Genomic DNA, 18,603 nt, shown 5'->3' on the forward strand with positions numbered 1-18,603 from the left:
TTTTCAAATGTACAATTATAGTATATTCTATTTGGTGTATGCCTGCACAAGTGACTGGCACTACAAGTAAATAAGATGACACAAAATCTGTAACACTTAAAAAGCAACATAGATAAAACAATTAATATTCAATGCCTGCTATAAAAAAAAGTCACTGACATATTCCTTTGGAGTAATGCTACCAACTACAGAGAATAAAACCCTTTGTCACGAAATATATGATTAACTTTGTCGAGCACTGACTTTCACCATCAGGTCACATTGTCGATTTGTTCAATACTTTGGTTTATGATCTTACACCTGGAAAACTAATGACATGCCAAGCAACTTCAGCTTTTTATTGCTAAGATGGTAAACTAAATTGCGCTCGTGGTGCAGTGGTTAGCGCTGGTGACATGGCTCCCGGGCAAATCATATCAATCTCTGACGATATGAGGTTTTCACCAGACAACGTTCCAGTTATAAATAGGTTCCGTCTCATCTATGTGGTATGTAACGTAATGTAAATGAGTGGAGCTAGATTGGGTGGGGACATACTGTAGGGAGTGCGGTGTAAGAAGTTATAGCTCAGTGAGTTTTATCGCTCTGGTGCCTCTCTCTAAGTCTCTCTCTCCCTCCGACTCTCCCTGCTCTCCGTTTACCTTTCCCTTCATCCCTCCCTCTCTCCTCCACGTCTTTCCTGCCAGGTTGGCTACTGTCACCGCTCAGGCATCTCAGGAATGCCTCCAGATGTTTTCTTTGCATGACTCAGCCACACACACACACTCACACTCGCACTCACACTCTTGGAAACATTTCCTTTCTTGTGCACATAGAGTGCAAAGCAGACATTGTTTTGACTTTAGGTGGAAGTCCATATCCTACCCAATCCCTTCCCAGTGAACAGATCCAGGAACATGTGACCTTCTATTTTCATGCATTTCGTAAGGAGCGACAAAATCCAAACTGACATCAGATCCTGGCTTCACAGCAAATTAGCCATGCAGACACATTGTTATCCCTTTACTTTAGAGATCACACGCACAGACACACGCACAGGAGTTAAATAAAGTGATATTAGTAATATTCATGCAGCTCTGCAGGCCTGTCTTTCCATGAAGCCCATCACATCTAGGCAGATACCCCGGACCTGTCGGAGCAATTACCCAGAATCCTCTACTTGGGCTGCTTTCACACACATTGCACACACACTCAAATAGTCTTAACATCACACATACAGAATAATACGTTCAAACTTCTCCCAGATACAAAAAAGCTTGAATATTCCATGCTAGTGTATTCATCTCTAACTTCTGAATATGTGTTATTGTCATCAACATCTGCTAAACATTTTGTCAGTGAAATTACCTCTTTAATTCAACCATTGGATGCTTACTACAATGTTCTTCATCTATACACTGTTGTTAGCTTGTTGTTAGTGCATCAGCAAACTGCAGCAGCTGATGTGTTGCCGGAAAGACTTCTCAGTCGCTAGTTTCGTTTCCTCCTGATTTATACTGTAGATATAGATACACTTCTGTTTTTGCATTTTTTTAAGAGTCATCATAGGTCAGTGAGGTGTCTTTGTTCCTGTCCCATAATCAGTAGGATCCATAACAGTAACATTTGTAATACTTTTTGATAATTCAATTCTCAGAAATGTCACTGTCTGAGACAAAACAAAGTAAGTGAGATCCAAGTCAAACCCACTGGAGAGCTGTGATTCATTTGGTTGCTGTACAGTTTAAAACCATTTAAGAATATTAAATCTAATTTTATATAGAGGTTGAGTGCAATTATTGTAAATCACTGTTAATTTAATGTAATGAGATACTTGCTCGAGGGAATGTGTCTGAATGTGCCTGAATAACTACTCTGATATCATTCGCTTGGATCACTTGCATACCAACGCAAGCACTCACACACACGCGCACAACTACAAAATGAGGATCATCACAGTCTAGTTGCAGCTAACAGCTAGCCTGCAGCTATGGACTTTAATTGGACACTGTAATTAAAGTATTGTTTGGACATAAATCTAACTTTGGACAATGTTCTTCTACAACATGCCAACGGCTGCAATTAATGATAATTTTTTAAATTAATTCAATAGTTTTCTTAATAGTCCATGAACTGTTTTAATATCTCACAGCACAAGAAGATTTTTCAGATGAGTGGTCAAACCAACAGTCTAAAAAAAACAATAAAGTAACATTTCTGTAATGCCAAGGAAAAGTAGCCAAACCTCATATTTGATGAGCTAAAACCAGCAGATGGTCAACTGAAGAACAGTAGTTTTTTTTTTTTCTTTTTTTTTTTATAAACAAAAATTAGTTACTATCGTTAAATTTTTTTCGAGCACAGTAGCGTTTCTTTTCTTCTATTTTTTCTCTTTGCTTTGTGCTGTTCTGCTGTTCATTTGCTCACATACTGTAGGGGTAGGTTGTGTGAGTTTCTGAGAAAGAGCCTGCATGCTCACTGAGGGGCACTTTACACAACAACACGAAACTGTGCAAACGCGGAAAAATTCCCGCGGTTGCACTATATCATTTAAGGCCAGGACACACCAGTCCGACTTGTTTCTACTTGTTCCGACTACGCAAAAAATGGAGTCGGCCGTTTCAGGAAGCTCCAGGCTTCCCGTCGCGGCCAGAGAACACACCAAACTGACTGCTGACTTTCCGTACGCTCTGTTGCTTGCGCGGGACGTAATGTCTCCATAACAGCAGGCGGCGCTAATCTGTATTGTGCAGGGCCCCAGGACACTGCCTTCTCCGAGCAACCAGCATGGACAAGTGGCCAAACCATTAGTACTGCATGCTGTGAATGGGGCTGGGGGGTGGAGCTTATTTTCATGCTGTCCTGAGGTAGATTTCCCCGTCCACACAATACAAGCGGCGAACAAGATTGTGTCTCCGCAAAATTTTTCTGAATATCAAACATAGGCTCATACTTATCATTAGACCATATACTATTAAAACTGAAGTTTTTTCATTTCAAAACGCCACCTCAAGCGTCTTATTAGCCCAACGGCTTTTAACGGCTTTCAGTTTGTTTTCGAGGGAGGAGGAGGGAGGGGGCAGCCGTGGGCAGCTGAACAGAGTCGTAGTTTAGAACTTATTCACCACTGTTTTACTTTACAAAAACGGAGTGTAATTCAAAGATCACATATAGCGGTTCATCGGGGGGTTAGTGACTTATACGACCATGGTCGGTAAGCAATACAACTTTGCTCGCTAAGACCATAGATAGTATAATAAAGACCTTTAGCTTACAATGCTAGATGCTACGGATGCTACAGAACGAGAATGATTCTACATCCGCTACCAGTCCGCTACGTCATTGCTACGCTTGCCGCCCTCTTTCTTGATAGGTCCATAATGCCGCTACGTCATGCTCATGGACCTATCGCCATGAACCATGGACCGCATGAATTTCCGCATATCACTTCCTTGTGGCTTCCCTGCGCCAATGAGCAGTTTCATAGGAATGAATGAGCGCCGTGTTTCAGTCCGGTGTCCATTTCTTTATATGTCCATGGTATTGTGGCCCGAAAAAATACGAAAGCCGGAAATGATGGGACAGCTCTCTAGAGCATAAACATAGATAGAAATACGTATTTATATTTATGGACCATAAGAGTACAATTTTTAGCAGAGAGTGTCGAGCATGGTGTCGAGCAATCAACAAGGGTTGATGCATGTGAGTACTCTCAAAACGAAACGAACAAACACATTAAAACGATGGCTAGCTGTTGTTAGCTGTTTGTGCTACCCGCCTCACTTCCGGGCTTCACTGATTCGCTAGCCCTCCACCAATCAAATTGCTCCAAATGAAAGACGGTCGGCTGCCGATTGAACATGTTCAATCGGCTCAAAACAAGCCCGACGACCTCTACGTCTGCCGACGTCACGGCACACACCAAACAGATTCGTCTCCCGACCCCCTATCGACTCAACGACGGCGATTTTCGGGCTGGTGTGTCCTGGCCTTTACAGGAAAACAGGAAAACAGCAAACGCTGGCATGAAACCGCAGGTTTTTGAGATCACCTCCCAGGGAGGATTTTTTGGAAAACTTAACGGTTTTGGTTTCCTGTAAACACCGAAACCATTTCCCCTGATAACGCTGACGTCACGGCTCCACCCTCACACATGCGTAGTCTATAACATTTGCTGTCAAAATACCCACAACACAAGCGAGTTATAAAGTTAGAAGACAACATGAACGGTGTCTCCACGGCACCATTACTGTGATCAGTGGAGAGTGACATGCAGGGCTAAAATATAGCCTAACACTCGCCAATTTAGTCTAAGCGATTAGTAAGTTATTGAGACCACCGGCCACTTTGTCTGGGGAAAGATTTGTGCTCTGCCGGTTTTTCTAGCCAAATAAACGTGTGTAGTTTCTATGCCAGGGCAGGGACATGGCTCTCTCTACATTAAAAACACTATCAGCGTGCAGCGGTTAAGCTAGCGGCTACTGTTCAACAAAAGGAGCATTAAGGCTACGGCTTCAAAGTAAAAGAATTTCACTGGCTAAACATTAATACTATTTCACTGGACACACGTGAGTTGACTTTTATTTTGAAGTACACCTAACAGGAAGGTATCCGCTCACAAAGCCCCTTCACTATCAGCAAGTCTTCTGTTTTTACGAGTTCAATGCGGTGAAATAAGGGGACAGAAAGCTTGTCTTTTACAATATTTGTAACCCCAAGCTTACACCAACCGCTTTATGAACGTTAGTGGCATTAATTTTCGGTTACAGTAAGGTTTTATGCATCAAATTGTACCGGAAGAGCTATCTACTAGGCTGTGTCACCGCTGACTATTGGCTTGGCACTGCTGCTACAGCGATTTCGGCCCGTTTCCTCTGAAAACTTGTGTACGGGTGAAGATGTCAGATAAATTGTGTCTGAACGGGTTTTTTTTTTAAACCAAAAACTGGAAAACTCACGTTTTCACAGTGTAAAGTGCCCTGAATCTTCCATGAAGTGTTTTACATCCCCACCACGATTCAATAATACTGAAAAGGTTACGCCTTTCTTATCTCTAAATATCCTTTAGAAAGCTCCACTCAGCATCTTGTCCTTTTTTTGTACTGTCCCGAGGATACTTGACTGCTGTTGGGCATCCTCACTGACACAGCAGCAATGATTGATAGATGTCTGGTGCGCTCACTAAGAACGCCTGGGACGGGTATTGAATGACAGATTTCCTGCCGAGCTGAGGGCCTCCCCGTGCTGGTGTGAATGCCTCTGTGGGTTTATTCTCTGAAGAAATAGAGCAGTAGAGACAGTAGCTGTTTGTTCCTCTCCTTTGCTTCCTTTTATCTCTCTATTCCAGAGGCACTCCCTGGACAAACTGTGTGGAAATTCGCACCTGGGGCTGTTTGTCATTTAAACATCCCCCTATGTCCTCTGTCTCTTTTATGATTGATTCGTTCTTTACTGCTCTTCTATAAACATTTTCAGACTCCCCATGTTAAAGCCATTTTACTTAAAGATGTATCCTTTGCTGTTGCTTCTTGTCATGTCAAGGTTGTGTTTAGGGCTTTAAGTAACTTAATACGGCTCATGGATTGATGAAGTGAAATGATCAGTAGGTGGTGAAAACAATGGTTGTCTGGTTGAGCCAGGTTTATGTATCAAGGTCCAGCTGCCAAACATAGAAGCAAAGGGTGTTCTTAAATTAAAGTTTAAAGTTTGATGTTTCTGATGGACTATGTTAAGAGAGAAGAAAAAAGCATAAGACAGAATGACGTATGGAGGGAGGTGATGTAAGAATGGTTAACATGGTCCGGCCTTTATTGTGTGGTGGAGGGTCAGGGCAACTTGTCCCAGTTTCAGCCATCACTGACATGTCTCTCTCCTCCTGTCTGGTTCTCTATTTCCGCCTCCTCCTATACTGCTAATGAATGTTGTGTGGAGCTTAAACAATAAGACAATTAATGATGTTTGTGTTTACGTCCATGTGTGCTAGCGTTAACAGCATTGATGGTAACAGCGGGCTCCACCAATCGGAGACGTAGCTTAGACGCTATAGGATCATGGATAGTGTAGTAATTCTCCCCAAGATCGCAAATAAACTATAGCTTGTGGTAAGTCTACCTTGTATGGTTATAACATTATAGCTTATAATCAAATCTGCTATGTAGAAAATTAATTTTTTACTTCCGGAACCGCACAGTTTTTTGTCAACATTATGTAGATTTTTTTTAAAAGCCCTTAGAGAAAGTGCCAATGTAGCCTATATTTTTAAAAACTACATTCCCATAAGTCTTCAATCAGCTTTGTGTGTCTGGTTCTTATGTGAGAAGCATTACAAATTGTCTAATAGACAAATGCATGTACAGCGGAAGAGAGACTAGAGAAAGAAGAAAAGAGAAGTGTTTATTACTATAAACATATAAAGGATTCAGCCAGTAACCACTAGAGCTGTTTTGATGAGCACTTGAGTGGCTGCAGATTGTAGTGGCAGTGTGGTTGCTGCTGATTCATCGCTGTTCTCTGCCCCAATTCTACCTCCTTCCTTCTCTCTTTGCTTATTTGTCTGTTGTGTCTGCTCCAACCCTGTGACCCTCTCAGCTGTGCCTCATCCGTCTCTCTCTCCTCCCTCTCTTCCTGTCCCCATGCTGCTCTCTTTGTTTGCCTCGTCTGTCTGTCTCTCTCTTTCAGACCCTCGCTAACCACTGCTCTCTCCGTCTTTTTTCATGAGCGTGACTGGACAAACTGGCTTTTGCTCTCTACAGTGTGCGTGTGTGTATGTGTTTTTTTCCCCCACTCTTTGTTGCAGATGGTCCACTTGCAGATGACTTGTCCATTTGTGCTTTTAGTATAACTGTGCTGCTAGCAACATATGTGTACTGTAGCCTTAAACATAATGGGTTGTGTTGAATTGACCAGTGTCTGTTTTGATTGATTTTCTTCTAAGGGCATAGTAGTTTCCCAACACATAAAGGCCTGTGCTAAACCAACCTCTCCCTTGAAGGAAACTGCCTTTGCTTTTATTTCCCTCTTCCCCTTGTTAAACCCTGTCTTATTTCGCCCTGTTCCCTGTCCTTGCCTCACTGCCATGCCATCAGTCAGTTTGACAAAAATAGGAAATGGTATTTCCCTGCAGGTCTGTCTTTTCAGCAGAATAATAAAAAGTGGCTCTCGTCTACAAGTTGCCGGAAAATCCATTAGAGAAGCCATTTGCAGACTCATGCTTCTGTCATAGAAGTACTCTTTTCAAATTCCAATAGTATATATTTCTTATAATTTAAAACATCTATTTAACCTGAACTTGTAAAGTATTAGGGTTCAGTGTTTCCCCTACCATTGTCTTGGGGGGACGGGTCGTAAAAAACAGTTGTAAAAAATGCTGTAATACAAAAAATAACGTAAATTTTTTTTTTGTATTTCTCAGCCAATTAAATATGAATACATCGAAAGTGTGAACTTTAAAGGTCACCTGTTATGCAAAATCCACTTTTTCAACATTAATAGAGAGGTGGATCAACAATCTATGGTCCAAGAAAAGCATCCAGTAGTCCAGTCACAGTCAGCTCAGTCCACTACCCTGCAGGATCTGTCATTTGTTCAACCGGTGGGAACACGTCTCCTGTCACGTCCAACATAACGAGTGCTGAATATGTGTTTACAGCAGCAGATGTTAACAGAATGCTATCCGACACACATGTGTGTAGTGTAGTAGAAAAGCAATGGCGGACGAGTCACCAGCCGGGTACACAAAGAAGCAGGCTTCTCTTAAGACTGACACCTTGTCCATGTACTGAGGGGTAAGGTTGAGTGTTGTGTTGCAACACTACAAAGATGGCAACAGTGAAGGGTAACGAATCTCTCATGACTCCCATCCAGCTTGTTGGGAGACTTGCCCATGGAGAAACATTCAGCAGCGGTGTCCGGGGGAGTAATGACAGGCTAACTCAATAGACAACGGCGCCATGCAAGGCTAATTCAATCAGACAGTGTGAGCAGTGTAGAAGAGCCTAGGGCTGCAGGGAGAAGGACATGACAGAACATGGGATCAAGTGCAGTTTTGTGTGCGTGCGTGTATTAGCATTGTCTTCCACTGCGGGGACTATGCCTCGAGTTTTCCTACTGAGTGATAATGACTGCTCAGTAGTACAGAGATACTGTCCACACCGGGGTCATGGGAAGACTTGGCCATGCAAGCGTACACGACACAGAGAAAAATAGAGATATTCACTTTTAATAAAAGCAAACTAATACAAACACACAGAGAAAACTCTTCTCACTTTCCAGTTAAACATGAGGAGAATGAGAATGTCTCTTAGGGGAGTGAGGCCATAGATTTAGGACCATTTCTGGCAGAAGCCCGTGTTATTTTAGAGGGTGTGATCTTACGACTTCAATCCAAAATCAACTTCGGGGTGGGATGGTGAACATGACACAAGATGAAAATAATATTGGAACCGTTTCTGGACGCTTTTTCTACCGTGAGACATCCAACCATGCTCACAATGACAATGCAAACATGCTGATGGTTAGCATGTGTAATGTTAGATTCAAGATTCCGCTTTATTTTGTCATTGTACATGTTACAGAACAACGATATCTGTTTACAGTTATACCCCGCCAAGAGACATAGTGAGTGACAGTAACCAAACATGGGTGACAGGAGGGATAAACTGAAGTCGTCAAGCATGCGCTGCGCCCCTTATGATAGGTAGGAAAGGATAAACATAGGGGAAAGACAGGGTAAAAAAAAGGCCATTCTCAGACTACGCTACGCTCCTTTGTGGGAGCGCAGTGTGGGACTAGTAAAAAAAACACCTAAGCGTTAAGCGTGTCAGGTTAGTGTGTTAGTAAGCTAATATATTCTAATTAGCCCCTAACACACTTGCTGGTGTAAGTAAGTGGAGGAAAATTCAGTGGATAACCAACTTCAGTAGACTTCGTTGTTTGACATGAATATCTTTTCAAGATTTCAGGACAATCCATTCAGTAGTCCTCGAGATTGAAGTGTAGCTAAGACTAAGGTGGAGGCCCGGCAGTTAGACATTGACAGCTGAAAAGTAGCCAGAATTATAAGGAACCCCCCCAAAAAAAGTTACCTTCCCAGTCAATTAGAACGTATAGCCAGTTGTGTATAAATGAAAAGAATCAGGATCACTGAACCATGCTCTTATACATGTAAAAATAGTAGATGGAGTAGAGTAAAGGCGTCAGTTTAGAATGTATGAGTTAGATTTGGTCATCTTCTACGTGTGTTTCTATTCTAAATTGGAGCAACTGTAACAAACCGAATTTCCCCCCGGGGATCAATCATTTCTGTTTCTGATTAAGTCTAATATCCTTATTCTAATGGAGGTTTGACTTTGGACTTCTGCTTAAGATGGTATGAGCAGAGCAGAGTAGAACTAAAACAACTTCTAAACAACTCTTTTCCAGTTCAGTGACACAATCGGTTCACCATCTGACACGCATTCACTCGGCAGCTCAGCAGAAACACAACAATCCCCAGTAGAACTGCGGCCTCTTTTAACGTTGTAAGTGAAAACAAACATTTCATCAGCGTTTCTTGGATGACAGTTGTTTTTTCCAGAAAGGTTAATCTTTGCAAAGATCCTCATGCAGATGAGGGTTAGAAACTGCTGCTGACCTCTGTTGAGTGGTTGTGCCGTACAATTATCTGTAAAGTTCAAAAACATTTTAATCACTAGGGCTTAACAGTGTCATTTCGGAAGTAAAAATCCCATTCATTTTCTCCATAGCAGATTTGATTATATAAGCCATAATGTCGTAACCATCCAAGGAACACTTGGACAAAGTGTGAATCAATGATCAATTTGCTTCTGTAGATGACAAAAGTGTGCATGATTTTAACTTCGATATAAACATAGTTTATTTGCGATCTCAGGGAGACGTACTACACTATCCATCATTCTAGAGCGTTCCATCAACATCTGTTTGGTGGAGCCCGCTGTTACCATGGAAATGTTTACCTTTTGTGCAAAATTTGGCTTTCTGGTGGCCGCCATTAAAACAGAGTGGGGGAAAAAACAAGCTTGGCGGTCGGCTGCTAAAAGTGTAGTAAACGGTCATATTCTTTTTATTACAGAGTAACAGCATTATAAATGCAGAAAGAATGTCTGCGTACATTTGGAATTAAGCGTGTTATAGCGATCGTTTTCAGGGAAAAGCTCTGGAATCGCAATGGGATGTGGGATTAGTTTTCCTTTGCTCCCAGAAAAAGATATACACAGTCTTGTGCCTTTGTCTTTTTCTGTTTTTCAAATTTCTTTTAGTGCAGAATAAAACGTTTTATTTTTTTGTCATGAGTATTGGAGTAGCTGGTTGGCCTGGTTCCATTGTTAAAATGTCAATGGAGGTATTGAATGATGAAATATACTTCAGAAAAACGTTGTTCGCTCGTCACTGTTGAGCCATATTGTTTTCAGTTATGCTGGCATCCTGTCAACATTTTGAATATTTTTTAGCCAATACTAGATCAATTATCATGATTTTATTATATCCCATAACTTTAACAATAAGTAATGATGAACAATCCCTCAGTTATATTCAGAGTTAATTCTGGTTTATAAATTTGATATTAATCAAGAAGCTTAGTCATTAATGTCTTATTTCTATATTGCATCACACACAACCTGTTTTTATGACGAATCACAAAGATCCCATTCAATCTATTAAGGCCCATGAGTTATTATAATGTGTAAAAAAAAACAATGTCAAAACAATATTGATAATTCTTGAGTCATTATTGCAGGTTTCACCATAGGTAGTAAAAAATGATTATACATAATTAGTTGTACATCTAGAGTTAATAGAGTGACATCTGCCATGGACTTGTGTCTGCTTGCTTATAGTCAGGCAATACAGAGTCTGCTCACCCCTAATTCAGAGTCTGGGGTTGACTGTCATCAGATTACAGGATTACAAGTAAAACTCTTCTGTCAGTGTCACCTTTCTTTTCTTATACACTTATACAGACCTACTGAGTAGAGAGAGATGAGAGACGCATCGAAAGAAGGACAAACCCGAAATGTACGGACATGATTGTTCTACTTTTTCGTGCCCGAATTCCTCCTTTGCTTTTTCTTTGCGATTTTTAAGTGTAAATGTATTGTCTCATGTTCTGCCTTTGTTTCTCCACACACAAAAGTTTGTCTAGTGAAACCCAACCCCACCTCCTGAATTTGTTTAGATAAGAAACAGCTTTTATCAAAACATAAGAGCAGTAGCACAAGGTGACTTTTCATATTTATGTTGTGCCTCTTCTTGCATGTTTTATCTCATTAAAATCAACACCAGGCTCATGTTTCATTTAGCAGGATGATGTCAGAGGCTAACTAATATTAACTCCACCCACTGCTGCTCACACTGAGACTTAATCATGTTTTCAGATGAGGGGAAGGGGAATCATCAGCAGAGTTTGTATATGTGGAGCCCGAAGGAAATAAAGATGTCAAGAAAGCGTTCTCAATCTTACTCTCTGGATTTGATCCAATACTTAGAAAATGCATCCTTCCCTTGTTTCCAACCTCAAGATGATTACGAAGACCCAATTGAGAGCATAGAGCTGTCACAAATTCACTTCATGCCAGATCTGATTAACCGATGCCCACAAGCAGCTGAGGACGACTTAACTATAACGCCACAGATCCAGGAATGATTGGGTCAAACTTTGAGAGGGAGGATGTGTTCTCCATGCAGAGTCCCTCTTTTCTCTCACTCCACTGACAGCGGCAAAAATGGTATAGGAAACAGGAAAGGCCTGAGCAGCTTGGTGTCGGGACGGATATCCTCTTTCTGAGGCGTTCCCCCTCCTCCCTCACTTAACTCTCCCTCTCTTTATCTCTTTCTACCGTTTTTTTCCCCCCACCTCAACCCATTTCACTCTTGGTGTGGCATGAGCCGTTTGGCCAAGCTCCGGAGCGTACCAAAGAGTCTGCGGTTTCTTTGGGTCCTTAAATCTAAAGTGAACTATGTGTTGGCATGGTGACGAGGAGGATGATGACAGCTCGGAGGTGAAGTGTCTTTGGCTTGTTGGTTTGATTTGTGTGTTCTTGTAATAGCGGCTGTGATTTACGATTTCTCTCTCTCCGGCTGTGCTCATTATTGTGTGTCTGACTCGTCGAGTTTCCATATCTCATTCTGTGGCAAGTTGTAGCTGTGCTAAAGGCAGGTGTGCCCAATAGTGTACAGGTGCTAAAGTGTGTACTACTACCAGTGCTACATTTGAAGTTTATGCGATTTCTAACCCCGTTTGAGAGGGACCGGTTCAAACAGCACAGGACATAGGACAGATTTGTAATTTATTGTTATGTTTGTGTACAGCGTTGAGTTTTAGCCCGTTTGGCAGGCAGACTGTCCTTTTTTTTTCTTCTTCTTCTTCTTTGAAGGCTTTTCCAATGGTATTCCTGAACTTTAGCAACCTTAGCTTTTCTTGTAAGAAGGTTGGACATTGGAGATTTGTTTGAAATATTATTATAAACAGTGGCTAAACAAGATTTTTGTAATACCTCTCTGATCTCCTTGCCTCTTTTACCGTCCTCCTATTTACTTCTCTCGCATTCAACATGTTTCCCAACTTTTCCCTTTTTCCTCTTCCCCCCACCCATCACTATCTCTTTCCTCCCATTACTGCGTTATCCTGCTCACCATCTCTTCCTCTTCTCTCTGCCTCACTCTCAACACGCCCCCCTTACCAAGCTGACAGTGTTGTTGTAAGATAAGCCTCGTAATGTCATGACAAAAAGATTTTTGTTTTGTTTCATAACCGCATTGCCTAACTTCTTGTCCTCCATATTCCCTTCCCTCCCCATCCAGAGTGACCCAGACGGGCTGTCTGTTCTGGAGCAGCTTGGCCTGGACCAGAACTCTGATTTCTCAGACTCCAGTGTGCAGCAGCTTCTGGACGAGCAGCGCGAACTGATCCGCAGGGAGATACGCAAGGAGCTGAAGATCAAGGAGGGAGCAGAGAACCTACGCAGGGCCACGACCGACAAGAGGAACGCACAGCAGGTCAGATCCTCTCAAAACCTTCATCAAACAAGGACTTGTTAGATGTCAAGATGTCCACAGCTTTCATATTACTTGAGGAATATAGCCTTTTTTTTAATTAGTAATGGATAATCCTAAATGGCAAAGAAACGGTCAGGGATTTGGTAAAAAAGCAACAAACCAATGCAGGAAACCAGTGAATGCTGCTGCTATCTGAACCAGTGGCTGATGATTCAGTCAAATACCAACCAACAGGAACTGGGTAGATCTGCCGGTATGTTAAGTTATTATCTTGTTGGGACTTTCTAAAGGATCTGGCTTCTTTTTTTTTTAACGCATCATGTGACAAATGTTTTTACTTTTTATTTACTCAGTAGTACACTGAGCACAAATCTCCAAGGTGTGAGGCAGGACAGGAATGCATGTTCTTCCCGGAGCTACCAAGTACAGCTGCTAGGCACCAGTTGTTAGTGAGCATAATACTTTAACAGTTAGAAGGTTACAAATGCCTTGTTCACAGACAGTAGTTATTGAAGGAGGAATGAGGCTTTAAAAGCATAAAAACGGCAAACAAGGTTAAGGGATCACCAATCTCACTCCATTAAAAAAATAATCTATGCCAGACAAGGCATTAAACACCTTATACAGATGTATGCTATTGAAGATTTTTTATAATTTCTTTTACATAATTTTCAACCCAATGACAATATGTGTCCAAAGATGTATTTCTATGGTTTTGGTGGAAGTCGAGTGTTTTATTTATTTATTTTTATTACGGAAGCGGAACATGAATGAGACTAAATTCATTCACTGCAACCCACAGTTTTTCTGTCAATGTGGAAGATGGAGCTGGTAAAATGTAGGTCACAACTACACCTCTCTCAATGTACGAATCCTTTTCCTTTTTTGTTTTGTATACAAATTGTTGTTGTATTAGGAAGTATTTTATGAACACTACCTGTAATCTGTAATCTGCAATCTGCAAACTGAAAAAAAAACTTGAAGAAAAAAAACTGAACTGAAAAAGCCACAGCTCACTGAACATTGAAGAAGCTGCTTGATTGGCTTTGAACATTAAACTGGTGTATGTTTATAGATGGAAGGCTTTAGTCAGACAGTTTCAGGATGTGTTGGCCTGTTAAGGAGATATTTCAAAATGGAAGGAAAGGCACAATAGTTCACAAACGCCTGTTTGATTACAGTGAGCGAACACAAGAGTATTTCACTATTAGTGATATTGTTTCCCTTGGTCCTGTGGCATTTTTATTACTGTAGAACTTTTCCAAAAGGGTTTCAAAGGAATAGTTGGATTTGATTCGACAGGTATGCTAAAGCTACTTTCCTGCTACTTACCTTAAGAATAATACAGATGTAGTGTTATACAAAGCATACTATTGTTGTTATGTATTGTAGAAGTGGTTCAAAGTCTGCTCTCTAGCTTCTCTTCCTTGCATGGATGGATCCTTTTGGATTTTCACGTCCCCACGCTGTCCACATTTTCATAATTTATTTACCGTTTGGTTGATGCACTGAAATTCACACACAATAATATGCTTAATCGAGATTTCTTCTCCGTAACTAGCAATAATGTTCTGCTGTATTTGTTAATGCCAACAGGTTGACAGCCAGTTGCGGTCTTCTAACCGCAAGCTGGACAATCTACACGCTCAGCTGCAGGAGCTGGATGCTCACATTGTGGTGAAGGGAGGAGAGGAGAATAAAGGTATGTGAAAAACTTCTGCCGTCAAATCTAAATTGTTGTTAAATTCCTCTATCTATTATTAGTGAGACAGACTGCTCTTTGTGGGAATGCTCAATCATTAGAATTTTTTCATCAGTTGGTGAAGTACCTTGATTTGTCAGGTAATAAATCCACTGTTTATCGTTATTTTTTCAATATTGAGCACATGAAAAACAAAACAATGAAAAAGAAGCTACTGCAAAATGTATCAGTACACACACCATGACTAAGCTATCATCCTACTTCTACTAATATATTGACAACAGTAAATTCAAGTATTTTTCCCGGTAAAAGGGCAGAGGGTGTCATATTGTGTACGGAATGTTAAGTCCATTGAGGCGAATGTCTATTTGTGATATTAAGCTATGCAAAAAAAAAATTAAATGTCAAAAAAGAATCTTAGGGGAGGGGGGAATTCCCCTGAGAGTTTTTTTCACTTTAGGGCACACACCATGTGAATTCTCATCTTGTTCCTTTTATATACCATCTCCAACCTTTCCCTCCCATCCACAGATGAGTGCCCTCAGTCTCCCGGGGCAGAGAGCCGCACGTCAGCCCACAAGGATCGCATCGCTGCCCTGGAGAGACAGCTCAACATCGAGCTCAAAGTCAAACAGGGAGTTGAAAACATGATCCCCATCTACGCCAATGGATCCACCAAGGTGCAGGACAATGAACACACACACACACACACACACACACCATTGATAGCAACACGTACATAAGGGAGAACGTGATCCTTATTCGTGCAAAAACATCAAGTGTGCAGAAGGTTTTAATGCAGACACTAATGCACAATATAAAAACAAGGGGGAAAAACAAAGGTATGGTACACATTATACCCCTCCCCCAGCTGCCTGATAACTGACAGTGTTTGACTGTCTGCATCTTTATGATCCACAACCTTGCAATGTGCTGACTCGGAATGCACAAAACTCTTCCCCTCCCCCTCTTGTCTCCTGCATCTGTCTCACCTTGTTCGACCTTGCTCTCATATCGCCACTTCCTTTCCTCATTACTTGTGGACCTTAGAATGCAAATATTTTTGCTTAAGGTTTCTTTATTGGTATATAAAGAAATCATACAGAATGCAATGCAGATACATGAAGACAAATACTTTATCACCTCGACCACCACTAGGCACCAACAGAGCCCCATCTCTCTAACAGTAACAGTGCACCATTCAACAAACACCGGCGTTCAGGGATCAAAAGTGAAATGCACACAAGAAAAATAAAAAAAAATCATACTAACAATTAAATTAGCCTACTGTAGAAGAGAAATATGCAAAAAAAAAAAAAAATGCAAAATGCAAATGTAACACCCATCTCAATCAATTAACACAAAGTAACAACGTTTTCTAGTGCTACAATATGTACCTTTGTGCTTTCCCTGATTGTCCTCCTTAGGATAAGAAGATGCTGCAGACGGCCCAGCAGATGCTCCAGGATAGCAAGACCAAAATTGACATCATCCGCATGCAAATCCGGAAGGCTGTGCAGGCCACGGAGCACAACGATCATGACACACAGGGTAAGTCCGATCGACTGGATAAATGAGTGTGTGCAGCCCCGTTCAAGTTCCAAATACCAGCAGAAAAAATTATTTTTTAACCAATAAATCCGTTAGGGTTACTCACCCTGGTGGCTGGTAGATTTTGGAGTTGTTTACAATGATTGGTCTATTGTTCAGTATTTGGTTGCACAGTGGAAGTTTAGATGTATTCCTCTTACACAGCATGTAGACAGTCCAACAACATAAAAAACTGCAAAATGTCAAAATTCTGCATATTCTGTACATAAAATCTACATGAAGTATGTGTGTACAAAAAAAAATAGTAATAATTTTGGCCATCGTTCCTAGCCTGAAGATTTTAAGTTCACCTGTCGGGGACAGTGAATTGAACTGTCATTTTGAATTTCAGATTCTGCCTGTGATGGCAGATACACTCTTTGTGTGGTTTATGACAACAGTCAGCTGGCTGTGACAGGATGGTTTTGGCTGGGTCTGTTTCATCTCTTCTGTGTTCATGTGATCTGTGATCGTGCTCTCCCGAACAGCAGCTCCAGACAACAGACCGGCCGTAGCATAAACAGATCAATAAAGAGCCGACTTGTTTTCATGTCTCACAGCCTTGGTTTTGTGGTGAAGAAGATGAAGTGGACAGTTAGGATTGATGCCCAGAGTGTGTGCGTTTATTTATAAATGAGTAATACAGAGCTTTTGAAATGGCCCACCTGGCACATTACCACAATCAATCAAATTCACGCAGAGATGCACTCAAAAGGAAAAATCCAACCATCAAAACAGATGAATAGTCTCTGTATAGAAGCAAGAGCAAAAACATTGTCTGTGCAGGTGATTGAATGTGTTAAAAGTGGGGAAATGCATTCATTATTTGCTGTGGCAGAGGGATCAATGCCATTTTAGTGCAGTTGAATGAGATGATTACGGTCACGAGAGGTGGATGGTTTGGTAAAATGCAGCAGGTTAGCATGAGGAGAGTAATGCGAATGCGAAGGAGGTAGAAGTAATATTAATTTAAAAAAATATGTATTTCCTTTAAGGCCATCTAGTCCTATTGGACATGTCGAACTGAGGCTGCAGATTTAATTTATTTTTTGTATTCTTAGGCAAAGAGGATACCGTCTATTCGAAAGGGTTAATTGGGGGTGGGGGGGCTGAAGTTCCTAAAGCTTTCAGAGGGAGCTGTGTGGAGTCTGATAAACTGCCTTAAGTGATGTCATAAATTCGACAAAAGTGAGCTCATAGGACCGCTGTAGCCCACTCCTTATCTCTGCTTGGGGCTATGTTAGTAGCTACTAGCATAAAACACCTAAATATCTGACCGAATGAGTCATGTTGCATTGAGGGTAATGTAAGTACCAGGTTTTGTGCACAAGTACATATAGACTAAATGCCTTTCTATACTTTTTCTCTGCGTTATTGCCTGTAATGGTAAAACTGCATTGTCTTTCCTTCTAGGTTATTCTGTCTCTCTACTTTAAAACTCTCTCACACACACACACACAGGGGTTGTGTGTGTATAGTATACACAGTCAAGACGGTCTCCAGGCACCACACCCGGTGGAGGGGTCATCTAGCAGGGTCTGGGCTCCAGGCAAAACACCTTATTAGGAGATAAAAGCATCCCTGTCCATTTCCACTCCTACCTCCCTCTTTTCTCTTCCTCCTCCTGCCTAATGTGTTTTGAACAGCTCATAATTCATAACAGTCCTTTTGAATCACTCCCCCGGGTCCTCTTTGTCCTTTTTCAAAACCAACTTAATATTTGAGAGTGAAAAGCCCCTTCTTTAATTACTATTTAAAAAAATATATATTTATCCTTTTCCGTATCTCATGCCTCCTCTCCTCTTCCCACATCTGTTTGCTTGACTTTTGTGTTTGTTGCCCACTGTGAGATGCTGGTAGAAAGCTACTAAGCTAACCACTTAGCTATGTCGTGCTTCACGGGCCTTACGCTGAGGATGACCCTATGTCTGTTTTTGTAGGTTATGGAGCTTGAGTATGTGTTGCCCTTTTTACTGATAGTATTGCATTTAATGTGTTGCTTTAATACAGCTATTGTTACAAGGGGTTTACATTTAAGAGGGAAAATATTGTCAGTGTTTGATCAGTGAACCTAGTTGCGGTTTGAAGTAGCCATCGGTCTATAATGGAGAGTGACTGTAAGTTGTGTAAAACAATGTGTATGTGATGAGTTTTTTTATTGTTATGTATAAATGTATCTCCTGCAAAAGCATCTTAGCAGGTCTTGGTGTAATAGACCATTTATAATGATGGCAGGTTCATTTCTATCGTCACATATTTATCAGGTCACTTTTTTTCAAGTGTATCGAGATACTATCAAGCAAAAAAAAAGGTTCATT

The 18,603-nt window shown here is 41.1% G+C and overlaps 1 protein-coding gene across 3 annotated transcripts in view; it reads left to right on the forward strand.

The window, feature by feature from the left end:
• Window positions 1-18,603, forward strand: part of pkn1a (protein kinase N1a) — a 47,090-nt gene that overhangs the window by 18,046 nt on the left and 10,441 nt on the right. For 2 of the 3 annotated variants that reach the window (XM_080029766.1, XM_080029768.1), the window contains exons 1-5: window positions 11,882-11,996; window positions 12,799-12,993; window positions 14,590-14,695; window positions 15,227-15,375; window positions 16,123-16,246. In XM_080029766.1, coding sequence (XP_079885892.1) covers window positions 11,955-11,996; window positions 12,799-12,993; window positions 14,590-14,695; window positions 15,227-15,375; window positions 16,123-16,246 — 616 coding nt within the window. In that variant the 5' untranslated portion in view covers window positions 11,882-11,954. Of the gene's footprint in view, window positions 1-11,881; window positions 11,997-12,798; window positions 12,994-14,589; window positions 14,696-15,226; window positions 15,376-16,122; window positions 16,247-18,603 lie in introns of those variants that run through there. The other variant, XM_080029767.1, reaches the window with a different exon arrangement.

This window comes from Ammodytes marinus, assembly GCF_949987685.1.
Source record: "Ammodytes marinus genome assembly, chromosome: 6".
Classification (NCBI taxonomy): Eukaryota; Metazoa; Chordata; class Actinopteri; order Uranoscopiformes; family Ammodytidae; genus Ammodytes; species Ammodytes marinus.